Source organism: Falco biarmicus, chromosome 10 (assembly GCF_023638135.1).
Source record: "Falco biarmicus isolate bFalBia1 chromosome 10, bFalBia1.pri, whole genome shotgun sequence".
Lineage (NCBI taxonomy): Eukaryota > Metazoa > Chordata > Aves > Falconiformes > Falconidae > Falco > Falco biarmicus.
Window position 1 is genome coordinate 15,599,500 of NC_079297.1, and position 17,487 is coordinate 15,616,986.

At 50.9% G+C, this 17,487-nt stretch overlaps 1 protein-coding gene across 12 annotated transcripts; it reads left to right on the top strand.

Annotated features, from left to right (window-relative positions):
* Positions 1–4,475: 4,475 nt before the first annotated feature.
* Positions 4,476–17,303, top strand: LOC130155854 (sodium-dependent lysophosphatidylcholine symporter 1-like). 12 transcript variants are annotated; one of them, XR_008824237.1, is made up of 16 exons: positions 4,476–5,844; positions 8,347–8,466; positions 8,790–8,914; positions 9,879–10,011; positions 10,410–10,488; positions 10,900–11,057; positions 11,181–11,271; positions 11,674–11,828; positions 11,944–12,027; positions 12,216–12,299; positions 13,262–13,374; positions 13,827–13,970; positions 14,251–14,427; positions 14,651–14,698; positions 16,704–16,840; positions 17,024–17,303. XR_008824237.1 is itself a non-coding variant. In XM_056353611.1 (15 exons), the coding sequence occupies exons 1-14, from the start codon at positions 5,725–5,727 to the stop codon at positions 14,679–14,681; spliced, it is 1,614 nt and encodes a 537-aa protein (XP_056209586.1). In that variant the 5' UTR covers positions 4,476–5,724; the 3' UTR covers positions 14,682–14,698; positions 17,024–17,303. The 12 variants fall into 12 exon arrangements, 11 of the variants coding, with proteins under 11 accessions (XP_056209586.1, XP_056209584.1, XP_056209585.1 ...); XM_056353611.1 differs by lacking the exon at positions 16,704–16,840; XM_056353609.1 differs by lacking the exons at positions 16,704–16,840; positions 17,024–17,303 and adding an exon at positions 15,973–16,603.
* Positions 17,304–17,487: the final 184 nt, after the last annotated feature.

The following is a 17,487-nucleotide window of genomic DNA, read 5'->3' on the forward strand; positions in this document are numbered from 1 at the left end:
GTGGAATTTTTCACTATAAAATAAGCTATAAAGCAAGAATGACAGCCAGGCTAATTAATGGGGAAAGGCTTACATACCAGAACAGGAAAAAGGCAGATGGTGGAAAGAGACACCTTGATTTTGCAAAGAAAATCACCTTCCCTGTCACTTGTGCAGCTCTTTGGTGTTTGACGTGCCCCTGCAGGGAGGTAAATGCTCATTTCTGACACTCCTATAGTTTGTGATGGTTGTTAGCGAGTTTGATATGTCTCTCTGCTAAAATCTCCTTTGTCATCCCATTTCTTTGTTCTAACAGTCATAGGCTGAGATTGGGCTTTTCTAAAACTGACATTTATGCTCACAAAATACTGTCTTTTTCTCCTTCTTTGCCCAGAGAAATGTTTCACTTTTAAAATGTCCTTTTTTCTCTGATCATTCCCTCCACAAGGGAGTCTCGCCTGTCTTCCTGGTCTTTCGCACGCTGGTGTTAAGGCAGTGTTCCACATTTCAAGTGAGAACTCGCTTCTTTTAAATCTCTGTGTGATAAGTTTTATGACTGTGCTGTCCCATCTGGGGCTGATGTCTTTCACTGTGTCTGAGTGTTTTTCTCAGAGCGCTGTATTTGAACGATTTTCTCTTCCTCTGACAGGTAATCGTAGGACTTCCTTGGATTTTTTTCCTTTGTACATCATTCATTGTTTCCTCCTCTTCCTTTTCATGCATCCTGTTGCTAAGGTTTAGTTCCTGAGTTTTATGATAACATTTTTAACCATTTCCTGGGAACTTTACCTCCCCTCTGTAATGCTGTTTTTGCCATGGGATGTTTCCTGGTCCATGTTTCTTGCACGGTCAGTGGTCTGCTTTTACCTCGGGAGGTTCTGCTGTTCTAGTGCCTTTGGTCAAGTAGTTTTTCAGTGATCCCTTTGTATGAACATCCATTTCTAGGCATAGCTGCACCTTCAGCTGCCTGTTTGGATAGAACAATGTTAACAGCACAAAGCAGCTAGTTGGTTGGCTTGTTCTGCCACAAAACTTGGGTACCTCAGCTAGCGGATAAATGGAAGCAGTGACAAGAGATAGGGAGCAAGAAATCTCTGGGGACACCTGCAGCTACAAGAGGATAAGTGTAACTTTAGCCTAATTTTTTTTTCTGCCTTTGGTTATAATCGGTTATATTTAATTTAGTCTTTGCTCCTTGTTGCTGAATAACACCAAATCTTTCCAGAAGGAGAAAGTGACCTTCATGCCATGGCTGCTTCTTGGGTGGGTCTTCAACTCCCTCATGTCTTTATTTAGAGGGGTGATTAAAAGGATGTCAGTCTGCTCCTGGGAAGTTCTTTGGAAGTTCAGTCAGGAGAGTTTTCTTTTGAAAGCAGTGCTGCTTTACAGATCCTTATGGATCCTTTGTTTTCAAGAAAAAGGACCCTGAGCTGACGTTTCTCCTGACTCTGTAGTTACAGCGGAAAACTGGCTTGGGGGATTGGTGTTACAGTCACATAAAGCAGGATGCTTGTGGGTTTTTTCAAAGCTCACCACCACGAGGGGAGGAGCTGTGATATCTGTTTGAATCCTTGGGCAGGAGCTGGTGTCTGTTGAGGAGTTTGCTGTTCTAGGTAAGCCTGTGTGAAGAATTGCTAGGTTGTGAAAGAAAGCTACCCCCCTACTGCTTCTGAATGGTCTTGTTTCTGTTGCTGAACCAGACTGTTTAGAGATAGAGACTGGCAATTTTAAATGACAGCAATTAAGCAACGAAGTTGTTTTTCTTACCAGGTTGTGGGTTTCCATTGGTGCTTGTATGGTAAACACCTGGCATCAGCCAAGGAAGGGTGTCTGACAGTCACTCCAGGTGGAGCTGGTGTCCCACAGCTCTCAGCCGTGCCTGCTGCCCAGGTGTGCTTTCCTGGCAACCCAGCTGTGTCCTCCAAGAAAGACAAGCCTTTCAGTTCCTATTGTGCTTCAAGACTCAGACCAGACTTCTCTGAGCTGCATGGTTCTGTACTTGTCCTTCAGGCACAGCAGCAATGAACATACGTGTCAGGGCTCTGCCTGGTGGCAAGGGAATTGGCCATCGCACTGGCTTGCTGAACTGTGCAAGCTGGGTACCCTCACCTACAGTCCTTGTTAACGAGGTGTGATCACCCTGCCAGCTTTCAAGGTTTAGGCAGTTTCACTATAGGAAGAAAAAAAGCCCCAAAGGTAGTTGATGTCTGCTGAGAGTTCAGCTGCAAGTCTCCTTCTTGCTCTGATAAATAATGCTGTACCATGTGGCATAAACATACTCAGCAGGCACGATGGCGAGAGTGGCTCTGGGAGCTGGCGGAGCGTGTGTCACTGCAGACGGCTTGGGGACTTACGTATGTTGGCTGCTGCCGAAGTGCTAAGTAGGCTCCTACGGCAACGCTGATGGAGCAAGGAGGCAAACACATGCTGTCTAAACCAAGGGAGCTGCTGATTGCAGCTGCAGGCCAGGTGATCAGGCTGGCTGTCACAGGGATCCCGCAGAGTTCAACGGAAATGGGAAGAAATCCTTTCTTAATTACCTGTTAGCAGAAGCTTTTCCAAACAAGTCCCGTTCTTTCCCAACTACAGACTTCTACAGAGAGTAGTATAATACTAATTATGCAACAGGGCCACATCTTTGGCAGTTGAACAGCTCCTGTGTTAAGCACCTCTTGATTCACTAATTTATCATTTTCTGACTTATTTACTACATTCCTAAATGCTTATCTTATTTGCTGCTCTGTCTTGTCTGCACTGAGCCTGTCTGTCCCAGTGCTGGGAGTTCCTGAATAGATTCCAGATGTGCTTATTTACTCAGGTACGATTCATGACTCTTCATTAAATTAACTCTTTATTGGCTTATGGGCCTATGGTAGCAACAGCTCTTCTTCTTCTGTCTCATCCATCTTGGTGGCTGCAGAGAAGGCAGCTGTGCTGAAGGGAACACAAGAGCCACTGGCCATGCTTAGAGCAGTCAAGGAGGGGTGAACCTTTGGAGGACTCACTAGTGGAATGTCTCCAAATACTGCCACTTGTTTCTGTGCCAAAAAAATCCCATTTGCTGGCTTTAGACTTTTTTTTTCCAATGGGCCTCCCTTACTTGAGCAGCCTGTCTCTAGGTCATAGGACCCTGAGAAAAGCTGTTCAGCTAGCGTGGCTTGGATTGGAGTTGTTTGTATCATGCATTCCTGGGCCCTGGGCTGCCTTGAGAGATAAGATCTCATGCTTCTGCAGTGGAGAAGGGGGTTCTGGGGAGGGGACCTTTCCTTTGCAGTGAGTAAATTCCAACATGACCTTGTTTCTGAAACTGCAGAGCTTTGACTTCTCTGTGCCTTTTGCTGAGTATTTGTGCAACAGAAAAACGGGTGTAGCTGCAGTGTTGCTGAGTGCTTTCCCTTTTTCAAAACCTATTTCTAAGGAACTGATAGCAAAGGATCAGCGTAGCGATGGAAGATTCATCTGCCTTTTGCTCCAGACCCTTGGTGTGCACAGTGTATGGGTAAGCTGGTTTGGTTAAGATTTCAGACCTTGACACACAGCATTATTAGAAAGCTCATTGCTTGTAGTGAGTAGCCCAGTGTGTAGCAGTGATTAACAATGATACTGGTGCTTTTCACTGAAATCTGCCTTTCTAGCACAAAGCTGAACCCCCCTCTTGTGCAGAGGCAAGCTGTCTAGACCCAACGGGTGATGCTGTCTTCTGTAAGGCACTGAGCAACATGACAAAAGGCTTTGGGAGGATCTGAGCAGAGCAGAAATAAAGCTTTCCTGTGCTGAAGATAATTGTGCGCTGAACTAGCTAGGGAGCAAGAGCTACACAGCTACTCTGGGAGGTAACTGTTGGTCATCTGTTGGCTTTCTAGTCTGTGAGCAGAAAATGCAGCTATTTGCACCTGGAGAGTAAATGAGTGCCAAAGAGCCAGAGGATTACGTGCTGAGTACAATTTCCAAAGGTACCTTGTGTCTGTCCAAATGTAATTGTGTGTGGTGAGTGGGTACAAAATGGCCTAGAGAAAAAAATTAAAATCAGGTTTTTATATTTCCTTTTGAGTTTCCCCTTTCCTCCTGGGTGGGGAGAGATGTATTTTGCTTTGTTATAGAGATGTATGCTTAGATATGCTGGTGGGAGACAGGGATTTGGCTCCCACTGCACTGGCTGTGGTCCAGTGTGAGTGATATTTGTTATCTGGGATGTCAGTAAAACAGCAGTGAAGAGAGATGCCGCTGACTCAGTTGTACTGTGGCTTATTAACCAAGTTCTGACTAAGCCTGCGAAATTTTTTGGGTTTTTGGTTAACCCCCACTGGACAAGGCAAAGCTGAGCTGAAGATGACACATCTTTCTAACAGTGTTGTGATGAACCTTGCAGGATGGGTGCTTGTGTTCCCCTTGGCCATGGATGGTGGTACAAAGACACTAACATCGATTTAACGCTCCCAGGGGCTCTTGGTTCCTGGGAAGAGCGCAGGGAGAAGGTTTTCCCTGTGTTCTTCTGCCCTGGCTGCTGATGTAAGTTCAGTCTTGAGACTGAATTTGATCTAGTTGGAGAAGCCTGTTTCTTAAAGAGCTGCCTGATGAGACTAGATGTGCCAAACAGATGATTAGCGGGCAGAGCGGCAGTGCGATCCCTTTCATGCCAGCCTTTTTGCTGTGTGCCTTCTGTCCTCTGAAGCCAATTCTCCCTCTGTCTTTGCTTTGCCAAGTACTCGTAACGGTGACTGGCTGCATGCTGTGATCACTGCTGCCTTGGGAACTTGGCTGCTCCCACACAGCCAGCGCTGAGTAACTGGGCTCCTACCACTCTTAATGTAGGAGTAATTTTTGGTTTGTGATGCTGAGACTGCTGGGCTCTATGGGCTATGAAGGGTCTGTGAAAGGGGACTAAGAAAAGCATGGTTCTTGTCATCAGGTTAAAACATACTGTGTGGGGTCTGCATTGCCATGGGAGACCTCTCAGGAGCTTACAGGCTGAAAGAGGTTGATAATTGCAGATCTCATTTAACAGAGAAAGGAAAATGTATCCCACACCTCCTGCTTCCACTGACATTGTCCTGGGCTAGCGCAGTGCCAACACCTTGCACCCATTAAGGATAGGGCAAAGCAAAGAGGCAGGGGGTTTCCACAGCCCCACACAAGGAGCCAGAGCTGGTCTCCTGGTCTTCCTGCACTGCCTTGGAAGAGAGTGGCTTTGTCAGGGAGCAACCTGGCGCATGAACTTGCCTGTTCCTGCTGCCCTCTCCCTGGCTGCTCCAGCTGCTTTGGTTGCCTGCCCTGGGTTTCGCATGTTGGTTCTGTGCAGCTGGTGGTTGCTGGTGCTGAGGCAGGAGTCCTGGGGTGGCTCGAGCATCTTCCTGCAGTGGTCTGGAGCTCAGGCAAAAGACTTCTCCACACCCTTACGATGTCCATGTGGCAGTAGCCCTGGGGTGGGAGGGAACTGCTGGACCCAGTGTGACCTTTTGAAAGGCACCAGTTTTCTCCACTGCAGAGAGCCGGGCAGCCACTGCCCTGAGGACATGCTGCACTGTGAGCCCCACCAGCCTTCCTGCCTCCATGGGCAGGGTCTGCCCACGCTCCTCCCTTGGGGCCTGTCATTTCCCCTCCATCAGCTCCCCCGGGGCCCCACAGATATTGTATCTTCACTTGTCAAATCTCCATCCAGCTCTGATCTGCGTCTGCGCTGCACTCTGACGTTTGAGGCATCTTCTTCCTCAATCCTGGGTGAGGAAGCTTCTACTTCCCTGCCACATGCTGCTGAAGGACACAGTCATGTCTGCAGTCATGCTTCCAGGTGGTCATGAAGATGCTGAGCTGCACACGTTAAGCCAGGAGGGAGCTCTTCCACAGGGGACAGTGGTCGGCAGAGAGGTGAGATCAGTGGTCCAAGGTGCTTCTTTCTCACATGCAGAAATGCATCTCACACGTGCACACTAACCCTCACGAGTGTGCACACCCACGCAGAGCCTACCCGGATCAAGCAGCCACAGGCTGTGGGGGTGTTTCGAAGTGTTTATGACTCGAGCTCAAGAACACATTGTTAAAGTAAGGCTCTGCGTTTTGTTGTTATTGCTGACTTTCAAGTGAAATGGGCAGAGACGTGCAGAGTGCTGTCCTACCTGCTGAGAGCGTAAATGGAACAAAAGCTGCCGCAAAACCTTACAGCTGGGAGAAATGCCTTTGTTATTTTAGAAACAGAGCTGCTGTGCAAACAAGATGTTGTATGAGTAAGTGCTCCTTAGTGGTGGTGCAAGCCTAATGCTTCAGCTATCCCTGTGGGACAAGGTTGCTCTGCAATTTGAAATAAAAGGGACCTGACTCTTGCTGTGAGGTATAAAAGGCAGAAAGTAAACTCGGACCAGAAGCTGTGAGGCACAAGCAGGCTGCTGAGCTTACCTGGCATGGGGAAGGCAGGCACTCTGCTCCCCTGGGTGTGTGGGAAGAAACCGGGCCCTCCAGCCTGATGGGCACAGCGGTGTCGGTGCTTTTTCCATGGCACGGGCTGTGGAGGAGTTATTGCTAATCACTACATGAGGGAAATGCGCTTGGTGCCTTCTGGAATGCTGCTTTCTGGGATTGTGCCTGTGTTTTTGGAAGCTGCTCCCTTTTACCATTAAAATGAAGGTCTGTGACCCCTCGAGGGTGGCTGTCAGCTCGACTGGTGCCAGCGGCACAGCAAGCTATGTCCAGCCCAAACAGGCAGGGGAACCAGCAGGTTGCCCCCTCACCCCATGAGCGATGAGGGCAAGTGGGAATTTGAGGCATTCCCTGACTTGATTTCCCTGTTACCCAACTGTCTGGGTGACCCTGCAGTCTGTCTCTCAGCCCAGTCTCTTGCACAGCTGCCTCATGCCAAGTGTTCATCCCTCCTCATTCTCAGCTCTTCTGCAGAGCTCTTGCTGGAGGAGCTTGCAGCCTTTTACAGCCATGTCTGGACCAGGCCTGTTGCCTGGGATGGCCGTCTGTGCTGTGCGAGCAGTGGAGCCTTCTGTATCTTTCCAGAAAGGGCTGTGTATTTTTTGGGTGCAGGACAGCAACCCACCTGCTGCACTCTGAGCTGTGCTGGAGCTGCGCAGTGATCAGGAAAGCTGAAACGTGGTGTACACCAGGAACCCGAGATGCTGACAAGCCCTGAGCATCATCCAAGGCAGGCTGTGCTGAAGTGGGAGGTCAGCCCTGGTCTCCAGGCATCTGTGCTGCAACCCCACCACTGCTCCTCTGATCCCAACCGAACAGCCTCTAGCAATGGTCTACTCCTAGGAGAGCTGAGCTGCGGCCAAGGCTATGTGCTGCTTCAGCCAAGTGGAAAGCCGCCCCCCGATCGGCTGTCTGCTTTCTACGTGGTCTCACCCTGTATGCTGCAGGATACCCCTGGTCTTGTGTGGTGCAGAGGTGTATCACGCTAAACAGAAAGCTCAGTTCAGGGCTGGGAAGAGATCAGTGCTGTAGGTTGCCCCTGGGAACTTGCCAGGTACTTGAGGCTTGGTATGGTATTTACTAAAGCTAACCACATCCAAATAAAATAGTGGCTTTGCCATCAGTCCTTTTCCTGTGCGCTGAAACGTTCCTTGTGTTTTCCCTGTTGATCTGTAGAAATCCCCTGGGCTCCAGCCTTTGCAGTCTCTCTTCTCAGACTCCCTCTGTTACAGGTCACTAATCACTAATGCAATGTGTACTTTTTAATATTAAAGAACTTGAACCACTGGATTGTAGGTCAATAGAATAGGAAAGGACGTTAGACCCGCTCAGCAGATAGCACAGTGTCTGGCATTAGATACATATCACGTTTGTTAGCAGCCTGTAATCTTACACAAACGTGCCTGTGAGGAGAATCAAGGTGAAATGCCAGGATGTGGCCCTGGTGACAAGACAAGCCTAAGACAAGCAGATGAGGCAGATGTCCACCGAGCAGCTTTTGCCTTGGGGCCTTGGCTGGTGGAGGAACAGATGTGGGCCGGTGGGGTGTGGTGAGGAAAGTGGCTCGAAGCGCTGTGCAAGAGACCTCGAAGGTTTATGAAGAATAGGAAACGCCGCTGAGCAGGACCTCAGGAGTCGGGCTGCTGCCTGCAGGCAGATTGCGCGTAGGAAGCTCTGTGCCCTGACCCACCAAGATTTCCAGCAGATGGGGAAGGACTCCACAACACCCCAAATGCCGTGACCACCTTGCTTGTGAATATCAGGTGGAGTGATGTCCAGGCAAAGGACAGGTATATGCATGGTGGGTGGGTTGTGTGAGGTCTTATGACATGACTGAGGGTTTAGATGGGCTTTGGAGAACCCAGCGGATGAGACGAGCAGTGCTAAAGGTTAGCTGCCAGCCAGAGGTACGTATCATTTCTCAGGTGGGCTTGTTCCCTGGTGTCTCGGCTGCAGGAGAATCCAGGACCGACGCTCTGCAGAAAGATTTGCTATGCTGTTGGGGGCATTCCCTACCAGATGACAGGCAATGCCCTTGGGTTTTTCCTCCAGATCTTCCTGTTGGATGTTGTGCAGGTGAGTGGCCACGTGAGGTGGGGTTATCTGCAAAGGGGCTTAGCATAATCTCAGCAGACTGGGGCAAGCATAGGGTTTGGTGGGTGGCCAAAGCCCTTGGAAATGCTCATCAGAATTACATTCAAACTGGATGAAAATTGCATGATGTAAATATTGTTGGTGGGTGTGTAGGAGATGTTTCTGGGCCACTTTCAATGCTTGGAGTGGTCTCCAGGGGATGCAGATGAAACATTGGCTAGCATGACCTGCATCGTGCTGACTGCTCGCAGCTTTTCATCAGGGCTTCTTTCCCTTTCGAGCTGTGGTTTCCATTTCCCCCCCAGCTGGAGCCATTCCATGCCTCTTTGATCATTTTCCTTGGAAGAGCTTGGGATGCAGTTACTGACCCTGCTATTGGCTTCTTAGTCAGCAAGAGCCCAAGGAGAAAATATGGCAAGCTGATCCCATGGTGAGTGTCCGGGCTGGAGCCTCAGGAGGGCTTTTGGGCTCAAATTCCTTGACTGCTAGCATAAGGAGGCAGCTGGGAACACCTCACCAGGAGTTTAATGTGGTTGTGGCTTAGAGAGTTATGAAACCTTAACGTCACAAGGACGCTGAAGATAACATAACTTATAGTGGGGTCCATATGTCATTGTGGTGAAAGAGGAGGAATGTATAGCAAACTTGTATGCGTGCTGTTTCTCTGGGACCTCAAGTTTTCGAGGTCATGGGGTTCAGTGCCCTGTGAGCCCTGTGTGGTGGCATGTGCAGAGTTTGGTAGTCAGCTGTGCTAGCAGATCATGAAACCACAGAATGGTCAGGGTTGGAAGGGACCTCTGGAGATCATCTAGTCCAACCCCCTGCTAAAGCAGGTTGTCCTTGAATAGTGTCCAGGCAGGTTTTGAATGTCTCCAGGAAAGGAGGCTCCGCAAGCTCTCTAGGCAGCCTGTTCCAGTGCTGTGTCGCTCTCACAGTAGAAAGTTTTTCCTCATCTTCAGATGGAAGTTGCTGTGCTGCTGTTTGTGCCCATTGCCCCTTGTCCTGTCAGTTAGCATGACTGAAAAGAGCCTGGCCCCATCCTCTTGGCAGGATCTCCTCTAGGCTCTAACCACAGGCAGAACTTGCACATAGAAGGTGCTGCCCCCAAGGTTCTGCTGCAGGACAAGGCCTTCAAGTAGTTAAGCAAGAGAGTAAGAAATGCTGGACAACTTTGACATTACTTTTTCTCTGTGTTTGTGTCTAGCCCTCCCAACCTGACTTGATGGCCACTCACTGTGCAAAGCTGCTTCCTCTTGCAGATCCTGATTATGCAGTAGCTGGGCTGTGGTTTGGAAGCTGGGGAAGAGGCTGCGCTACATAGTTCAGCTTGTGCAATGAGAAGTATTACCAGCTTATCTGAGGTTAACATCTGACCAGCTCTGCTTCCTCCCCAGGATCGCATGCTCCATGCCGTTCGGGGTGCTCTGCTACTGCATGATGTGGTCCACCCTCTCAGATGCCACCCCCACCTCCCTGAAATTCCTGTGGTACCTGTTCACGTACAGCTTCTTCCAGACTTGCATGACTGTAAGGAACATGATGCCTGGGGCTGTCTTACATGCCATCTTACACTGCACGGTCAGCTGGGGAGTCCCAGCCTCCCCAGGAAGGGAGCTGGAGCAGAGCCTTGGAGAGCTCTAGATGGGGAGTAGTGAGGGGTGCAGGATGGTGCAGGCCATCCCTGCTGGGGTGGTGAGGTGGAGCGGTGTATTTTAATGCTGGGGATTTGGCTGGGCTGCCTGTATGTGATGAGGTGAACTTCTCCATCACTGGTTTGTGGGAACAGAGCTAATCACAGAAGAGGGTGAAAAGCCACGAGTGCAGGGGGGACACAAAAGGCAGCATTACCTGCTGTGTGTAGGGACGAGGCAGGTCATGACCAGCAAACCAGGGAAGCAGCAGCGTTTGAACTGTGCTCTTCCTAGTGCCATCATGTGCCATACTCTTCCCTGACAATGTTCCTGGGAGGAACCCAGAGAGACCGTGACTCAGCCACTGCCTACAGTAAGTGTCTGTGCCCCTCCAACCCTGGTCTGCCTGCATTCCTCGGAGACCCTCCCCAAAGGAGAGGTGAATAAGTTCTGGCTTTGAACAGGCTGCAGAGTGGATGGGGTAAACCAGGGATATGAAACCAGTCATTTTCTGCAAAGAATTTATCTGCAGAAACATTTCTTAGATCTATATCATCCCTAGGGGACTCAAGAGCCAGATTTATTGGTTCCAAACTTTAGAGCATTTACTGCTGGAGCCAAGAGGAAAAAATCAGAGCAGGGAGAAACAACAGGTCTCCTCTTCTGGGACAGCTCTGGATGTTGGTGCCTCCATCCCATTTCCAGAGCTGGTCTTTTACCCTGAGGGATATGTCCCATCAGTGAGGAAGTGGGACTGAGGTTTCTCTCCTCATCGTCCTGACAGGAATGGGGTTTGAGGTGTTCAGCACACTCCTTGGATCAGGAATCCAGGGGCAGATTGTGGGCAGCTACCATGCCCGCATGATGAATGACTGTTACGTGCCAAACGAGACCCTGCCCAACACCAGCACCCACCACCTCACAGACTCGCTGGAGAACACAGTAAGGGCTGCCCCGGCTGCCCCTCTGCTCCTCCTGCAAGCTCTGGGGTGGGCACCACTGGCTGTGCTGCCAGCTCTGTGGGGGTACCCGCATTGTCACTGGGCACTGTCTCTCATTTTCCAGCGTAGGGCCTATGTATTTGCATCCCTGGTCCTGGGCTCGATCTATTGCCTGTCCTGTCTGATTCTCATCTTTGGAGTCAGGGAACAGCCTGGTAAGTTCCATTTAGATGCAATTTGGAGGGTGCATGGTGGCAGCGGATGGTGAGGATGGGGTTGTAGAGGAAGGTGCAAGGCAGAGGGAGCTGGGCTTCTATATGGGGATGGCTCTCTGGGTGTGGGGCTCAGAAACACAACACAGACTTGGATACTGAGATCCTCCTCAGTTTGTGCTGGGAGCTGTGGGCCTGGGACAGGGTCTGCAGCACACTGCTTCACACTGAGCAGGCCTCGCCAACACAGCCTGCAGAGCCACACAGGCCAGCCCGAGCATGCAGCATGAAAAGGCAAAATCCTGCCTGTAGCTGACACCATGGCTGTTGTCTCTGCACCAAGATATCAGACCCCAGTAGCTCCCCACCCCTTGTGCCTCCCATCCTGTGCGTTTTCTCTGGCAGCTCCAGTGCCAGCCCTGCTGTTTCTCCTCCCAGGGCCCCTCAACCCCCTGGGGAAGGCTGAGCTGTCCTTTGTCAGCTGCCTGAAGATGATTGCGGGACACAAGCCCTACACCCAGCTGCTGTGTGGCTTCCTCTTTGCATCCCTGGCCTTTCAGGTAGAAGACCTGCCATGGCAGGCAGAGAACTTGGAGGATAAAGATGTCCAGGCAAGTTTTCCAGACAGAGAACTCGGGACCCCCAGCCATGAACGTCTCTGTGTTGCCTTCCCAGATCACACAGGGGATCTTTGCCTTCTTCTGTACTCATGCTGCAGGGCTAGCTGGGAAGTTCCAGCATTTAGTGATTATCATGTTGGTAAGTGAGCCCCAGGCAGACCTTCCTGGTGGAGAAGTTGATCCCTGGGTCGCCTCAGCCCCTGAGCATGGGCAGCTCAGCCTTGTGGAGTCATGTCCTGCTGTTTCTGCCCATCAGCAAGGCTGTCACCCAGGCAGAGACTGGCAGTCCTGGGGGCACTGCTGAGACCCCTTTGGTTCTCTCCTCAGGTCACAGCTTCCCTCTCTATTCCCTTTTGGCAGTGGTTTTTGGGGAGATTTGGAAAGAAAACAGCAGCATCGCTGGGTCTGGCGGTGAGTTGGCCCATGGTTGTGGACTGAGAAGCCCTGCAGGGGGACAGCTTTGCCCCAGCTGCTCATGGTGTCTGTGGAGAAGAGCTGGCTGGTGGCTAAGGGTGGCCCTGAGCACATTGTCCTCTGCACTGCAGGTGACCAGGTGTTAAGTCAGTAGCTGATGGCAGCTCTGCAGTTCCTTGTGTCTGGCTGCTGCTGGTGTCAGGGGCCTGGGCTTTGCAGAGCTTTGCGTTAAGGTGCAGGGAGGCTGAGGGACCAACTCTGGGACAAGGGGGAAATTATACGTTGCCTGCAGCATCACCCAAGCAAGGGCTCACACTGTGAGACTCTGTGGCTGCAGATTTGGTGAGCAGTGTGTGATCAGATGTTGTATCAATGCACCAGTCTCATGTGTACACGCAAGCATCATCCTGTGGCCTCTGTCCTGCTCCAGGATCTTGCATGCTTGATGCAAGTGATCCAAGTTCTGCCAGCCAGTTCCATGAGAGGCATGGGGAGGGAAGGAAGGGCTGTGTGCCACGCTTGGCACTGGCCAGGAAACAGCCTGCTCATCAGACACACGTCTGGCTGCTGCCTGGCTTTGCAGGTCAGCAAGGACATGCCATTTAACTTTTTTGCGGAATTAGGTCCTCAAATCCCATTGAGGAGCTATCTCCAGATGCCTTCCTCACAGACATGGGGTGCAGCCACAGCAGATTCAGCTTTCCAGTTCAACCACTTGCCTCCATTGCCCCCCATAACCATCCCTTCTTTATCCATGAGGAAGGTTTTCTTGCCAGTGTCAGCCTGCCCAGGGCCTCTCCATGCTGCACTGCACAGGGGACAGAAGCAGTTCTGTTTGTGAAATGTGTGGGGAAGTGGGGAGCACGGCTTTTGGTTGGGCAGACGAGTGCAAACTGCCTGTGAGCAGCAGAAAGGGCCCATGTGTGCTTTTGTTTTTTCCTTTTCCTCTCACTGTGCAGCTGATCATCCCAGCCCTGGTAGCCATCACCCAGGTGACACACAACTTCCTGGCCTTCATCTTCTTGGTGATCATGGCAGGCTGCAGCATGGCTGTGCTCTACCTTTTACCATGGTGAGCAGCGGCACCTCAAGCCGCTTGTCAGGTGGAGAGGAGGGGAAGGTTATAGGGAAAGCACCACCCATGAGGTGCCAAGGCTGCCTGTTTGCTCAATACAGCAGCTTTTGAGCTGCAGAGGGACACATGGAGGTGGGAGTGGGAAGGCGCATGGATGTAATGCACGGTCCCCCAGCAGCATCGCTCAGTCTGCATTCGGGCTCAGCAGCAGGACACCCATCATTGTGCAAGGTGCTGTTTGTCTTCCCTTCTTCTGAAGCAGCCGCTGCACCCTCTCTGTAAGATGCTCTCTGCCTAAGGCAGAGGACAGACACAAAATGGTCTCCAGAGTGGGGTTCTGCAAGGGGTTTCTGTCTGTCTCTGCTGCTTCAAGAGGCCTGGAAGCAGCTAGAGCTGAGCTCAGCTGGTGTGGGTATCACCAACACATCTGTGGGGCTGTCTGTCCCCAGGTCCATGCTGCCAGATACTGTGGATGACTTCATGCTGAGGAACCCCAGCTACCTCAACCTGGAAGCTCTCTTCTACTCGTTTTATGTCTTCTTCAACAAGTTTGCAGGTGGCCTCGCTGTGGGGATATCGATACTGAGTTTACAGTAAGGCCCAAACACTACCTCCCCTATTTTGTCATCCCTGCACAAGCACTTTCCACTGCTGTTTTCTAGAGCCTTGATAGGAGATGCTGGAATGAGTCACAGGGGTATCCAAATTTGTCTTTCCAACATTTTCTGGGAGTAAGAGGAGCAGAAAGGAGTGGGAATTCCCCAAAACTGGACCTCCAATGCCAGGCTCTAGAGGAAAGTGATGGAGGTGTCTGCTTGCCTTTCTGCAGTGACCCGTTGGGGCTGGGGGAAGGAAAACTGTTCTCCTCTTTAGTTTCGCAGGTTACCGTGCTGAAAAGTGCATGTACAACCCCTCCGTTGTCCTCATCCTGCAGCTTCTCATGGCCCCAGTCCCAATAAGCCTGCTGCTCATTGCCATAATCATCTTCTGCCTCCATCCCATCAACGAGGAGAGGAGGAAGCAGATGAGAAGAGAGATGGAGGAAATGGGGTAAATATAAGCTCCCTGAAGCCAGGTCACCTAGCATTAATCTGGGTGTCTGCCTTGGTCCTTGCCCAACACAGAAATGTTGTACAGGGCAGGGGCTCTGTGTGTCCAGTCCAGCACCCCGTCCCTGGGCTATGATCGTTTCAAGGGGTGCATTTCTTAAAGGGCTTTGGGGTATTTTGGAGACCATTCCAGATTTCATGAGTGCTTGTGTTCCTTTTGACAGACATCAGGTACAGCGTGGCAGCGGAGAATAAACCCAGGGCTGAAGTGGGTGAGTTCTTTGGGAAGGACACGGATTTGCTGCCCTGTCAGGATGTGCTGCTGTCAGGGAAAGTCACCGCTTCCTGTTGTTTCCTGTTCCCTGTCCCAAAGGCCTGTTTTGCATCCTGACCCACTTCCCTCTCCTGGCTGGCAGGCACGGGATGGGGAGGGGGTCCTGCTGCAGCTCCAGCCCTGCCACCTCATCAGAGCTGCTTTCTCCAGGGTTTGGCAGGTCACGACAGAGCTGGGCAAGGGAGATCTGTGCTGTCCTTCTGGGAGACACTGCAGTGCCAGAGAGGAAGGAACCCTGCCAGCCCCAGAGCAGTGCTCACACACACCGGGGTGCAGAGGTGTCACATAACCTTGTGGGAAAGCATGCACAAAGAACACGGAGATTATTTTTGAGAGGACCAGGTTTTAGGGAAAATACTGCAAAGATAGTGCACATCTTTGTGCTTAGACTGCCCTTTCACAGGGAAAGGTTTCAAGTTTCTTTGAACAAGGGTGAAGTTCAAGCCAGCAGTGTTTTAAAGCATGTGCAGTGACAATGACACCTGGTAGCAGGGTGGTGGAAGCCAGCTCTGTCCATCTACCTTGGCCTTGTTAGCTGAGTCACTACTGGGAAAGCAGGAGCTTCCTGGTGCAAGAGACTGTGGGAATGGGCTGCACTGCCTCAGGTCAGGCAGCTGGGGGGGGTGTGTCTGGCAGCTTGTCCTGGTTTTTGGTTGGGAGGTTACATCAGAAGTGTCAAATGAATGTCAAGAGCCGAGTTGCTTTTAAATTGTAGCCCATAGCTAGAGCATCTTGCAAGAGCTGCTCAGCACCCCCACATCTCTCCTGGCAACAGTGAGGGGGCAGTGGGGGGAAGAAGAGAAATCAGCCATCTCGTGGCTGGTAGCACTGAGCTGTGTTCAGCCTTGTGCAGAAGCAGAGCAATGAGGCTGGTTATTTTTAGGGCTAGAGCTGTATCTGACCGTTGGTTGACCTTGCAGTTCTCCACTCTGGTGCACACTGGCAGGATCTGAGCAAATTGCTCCCCAGTTGTGTGCTGAATTAATTTGAAGCCTTAAGTCTTGTGGCGCAACCTTGCCATGGGTGAGGGAGATGGTGTTTTTGCGCTGTGCCAGGGTACCTGCAGGAGCGTCACAACAGCGCAGATTCAGAACAATTTCACAGCAGCACAAAGAGCCTCCTCCCATCGTGCCCCCTCCCCCCTGTCGTCCCTGTCCCCCGTCCCCACCTTTTTTTTTTTCCTTTCTTTTTTTGTTGTTTTGTTTTCTGGAGTGTGAAGGATGTTCCTTGGGATCACCTGACTAAACCCATGGTCAGGTGTGTTGGGATGCACTGCCCTCTGCCACGTTCCTTTCAGCCTTGCTGCCTCTGGATTTACAAACAAGCAAATGCCTTTGAGCACTGAGGAAATGCTCTGATTGTCGAGCGTTTAAAGTCCTGCAGAAGCATGAATTACAGAATCATAGAATCGTTTAGGTTGGGAAAGACCTTTAAGATCATGGAGTCCAACTGTTAACCCAGGGCACTGCCAAGTCCACCACTAAACCATGTCCCTAAGTGCCACATCTACACGTCTTTTTAATACCTCCAGGGATCTAGTCTCCACCACTTCCCTGTGCAGCCTGATCCAGAGCTTGACAACTTGACAAACCTTCTCTTCAAAGGCACACACGCTCCTTGGAACAGAGGAGTGGGCTTGATCTGGAGCTCCCAACCTGCAGCACGGGCTGTGAACAGGCCACGGGCCACTGCAGAGCAGGACAGACCCCATGCAGAGCAGGGAGCTGCTGATGGCGTGCGTGGTGCCTGCCAGCCCCGCAGCTGCCTGGGGTGGTGCTTCTGTGTAGCAAATAATGTCCCATTTATTTTTTACAGTATTAAATCTGAATGGTCATGCTTTTCATTCTTGGTATTTCTTGTGAGTTCTGCCAGCAGATGGTCCAGAGGGCAGGGAGTGGTTTGGGCAGAATTCACTTGTTTTCAAGCCTTTGTGCGTTCTCCAGAGTTTAGAGACCAGAATCTGACCTGAACCTTTCCTGGGTCTTGATCAGCTGGACACTGAGCAGTGAGGGGTGGTCAGACCTGGTTGGGCCCCTTGCCCCTGTTGAAGTACTGGCTGTTGCAGCGACCTTGCTTACTGGTAAGATGAGCAGGTTATGTCAAGGAGTAGAAAAACCCCAAGAAAACACCCCACCCAGGGCGAGAGCTGCAGTGCCTGACTTGTGCAAGCGTGCCTGCACTGGCATGGCAAGGGCTTTAGCGTGGGCATACACAGAGCAGTATTTTCCCCTTTCAGATCCTTGTTTGTTACTGCCTCTTGCAGGGAGAGCAGGCCCAGCTCTTCTCCGAGATGGCATTAATCGGGAGGGATGAGAACGTGCCCCTTTTTCTTCCCTGTTATTTTTCATCTTGACTCTGGGCCTCACACATCTGCCACGCTGACGGGAAGTCAGGGACCACAGGCACCATCTGCGTGTTTCTGCTTTAACATAAAAAATAATGCTACGGCATCAAGCTAGAAGAAAAAAAAACCCACCCTTGGTATTTCAGTATTTAAAAGATGCAAGCAAGGCACAGAAGCAATTAAAGCTTGTTTCATCCCATTATCTGTTATTTTAAGAGTTTCCTCCTCTTGTGTCCCATTTTAATGCACTTGCTGAGAATACTGGCTTTTTATTAGTCTCTTGGCTGTCCTTGGAACTTCTCTGTTCCCTTGTGGACACTCAAGTTCATCTCCTTGAAGTAAGGAAATAGGACGCTTTGAGGCAAAAATCCTGTGCCTGGAGT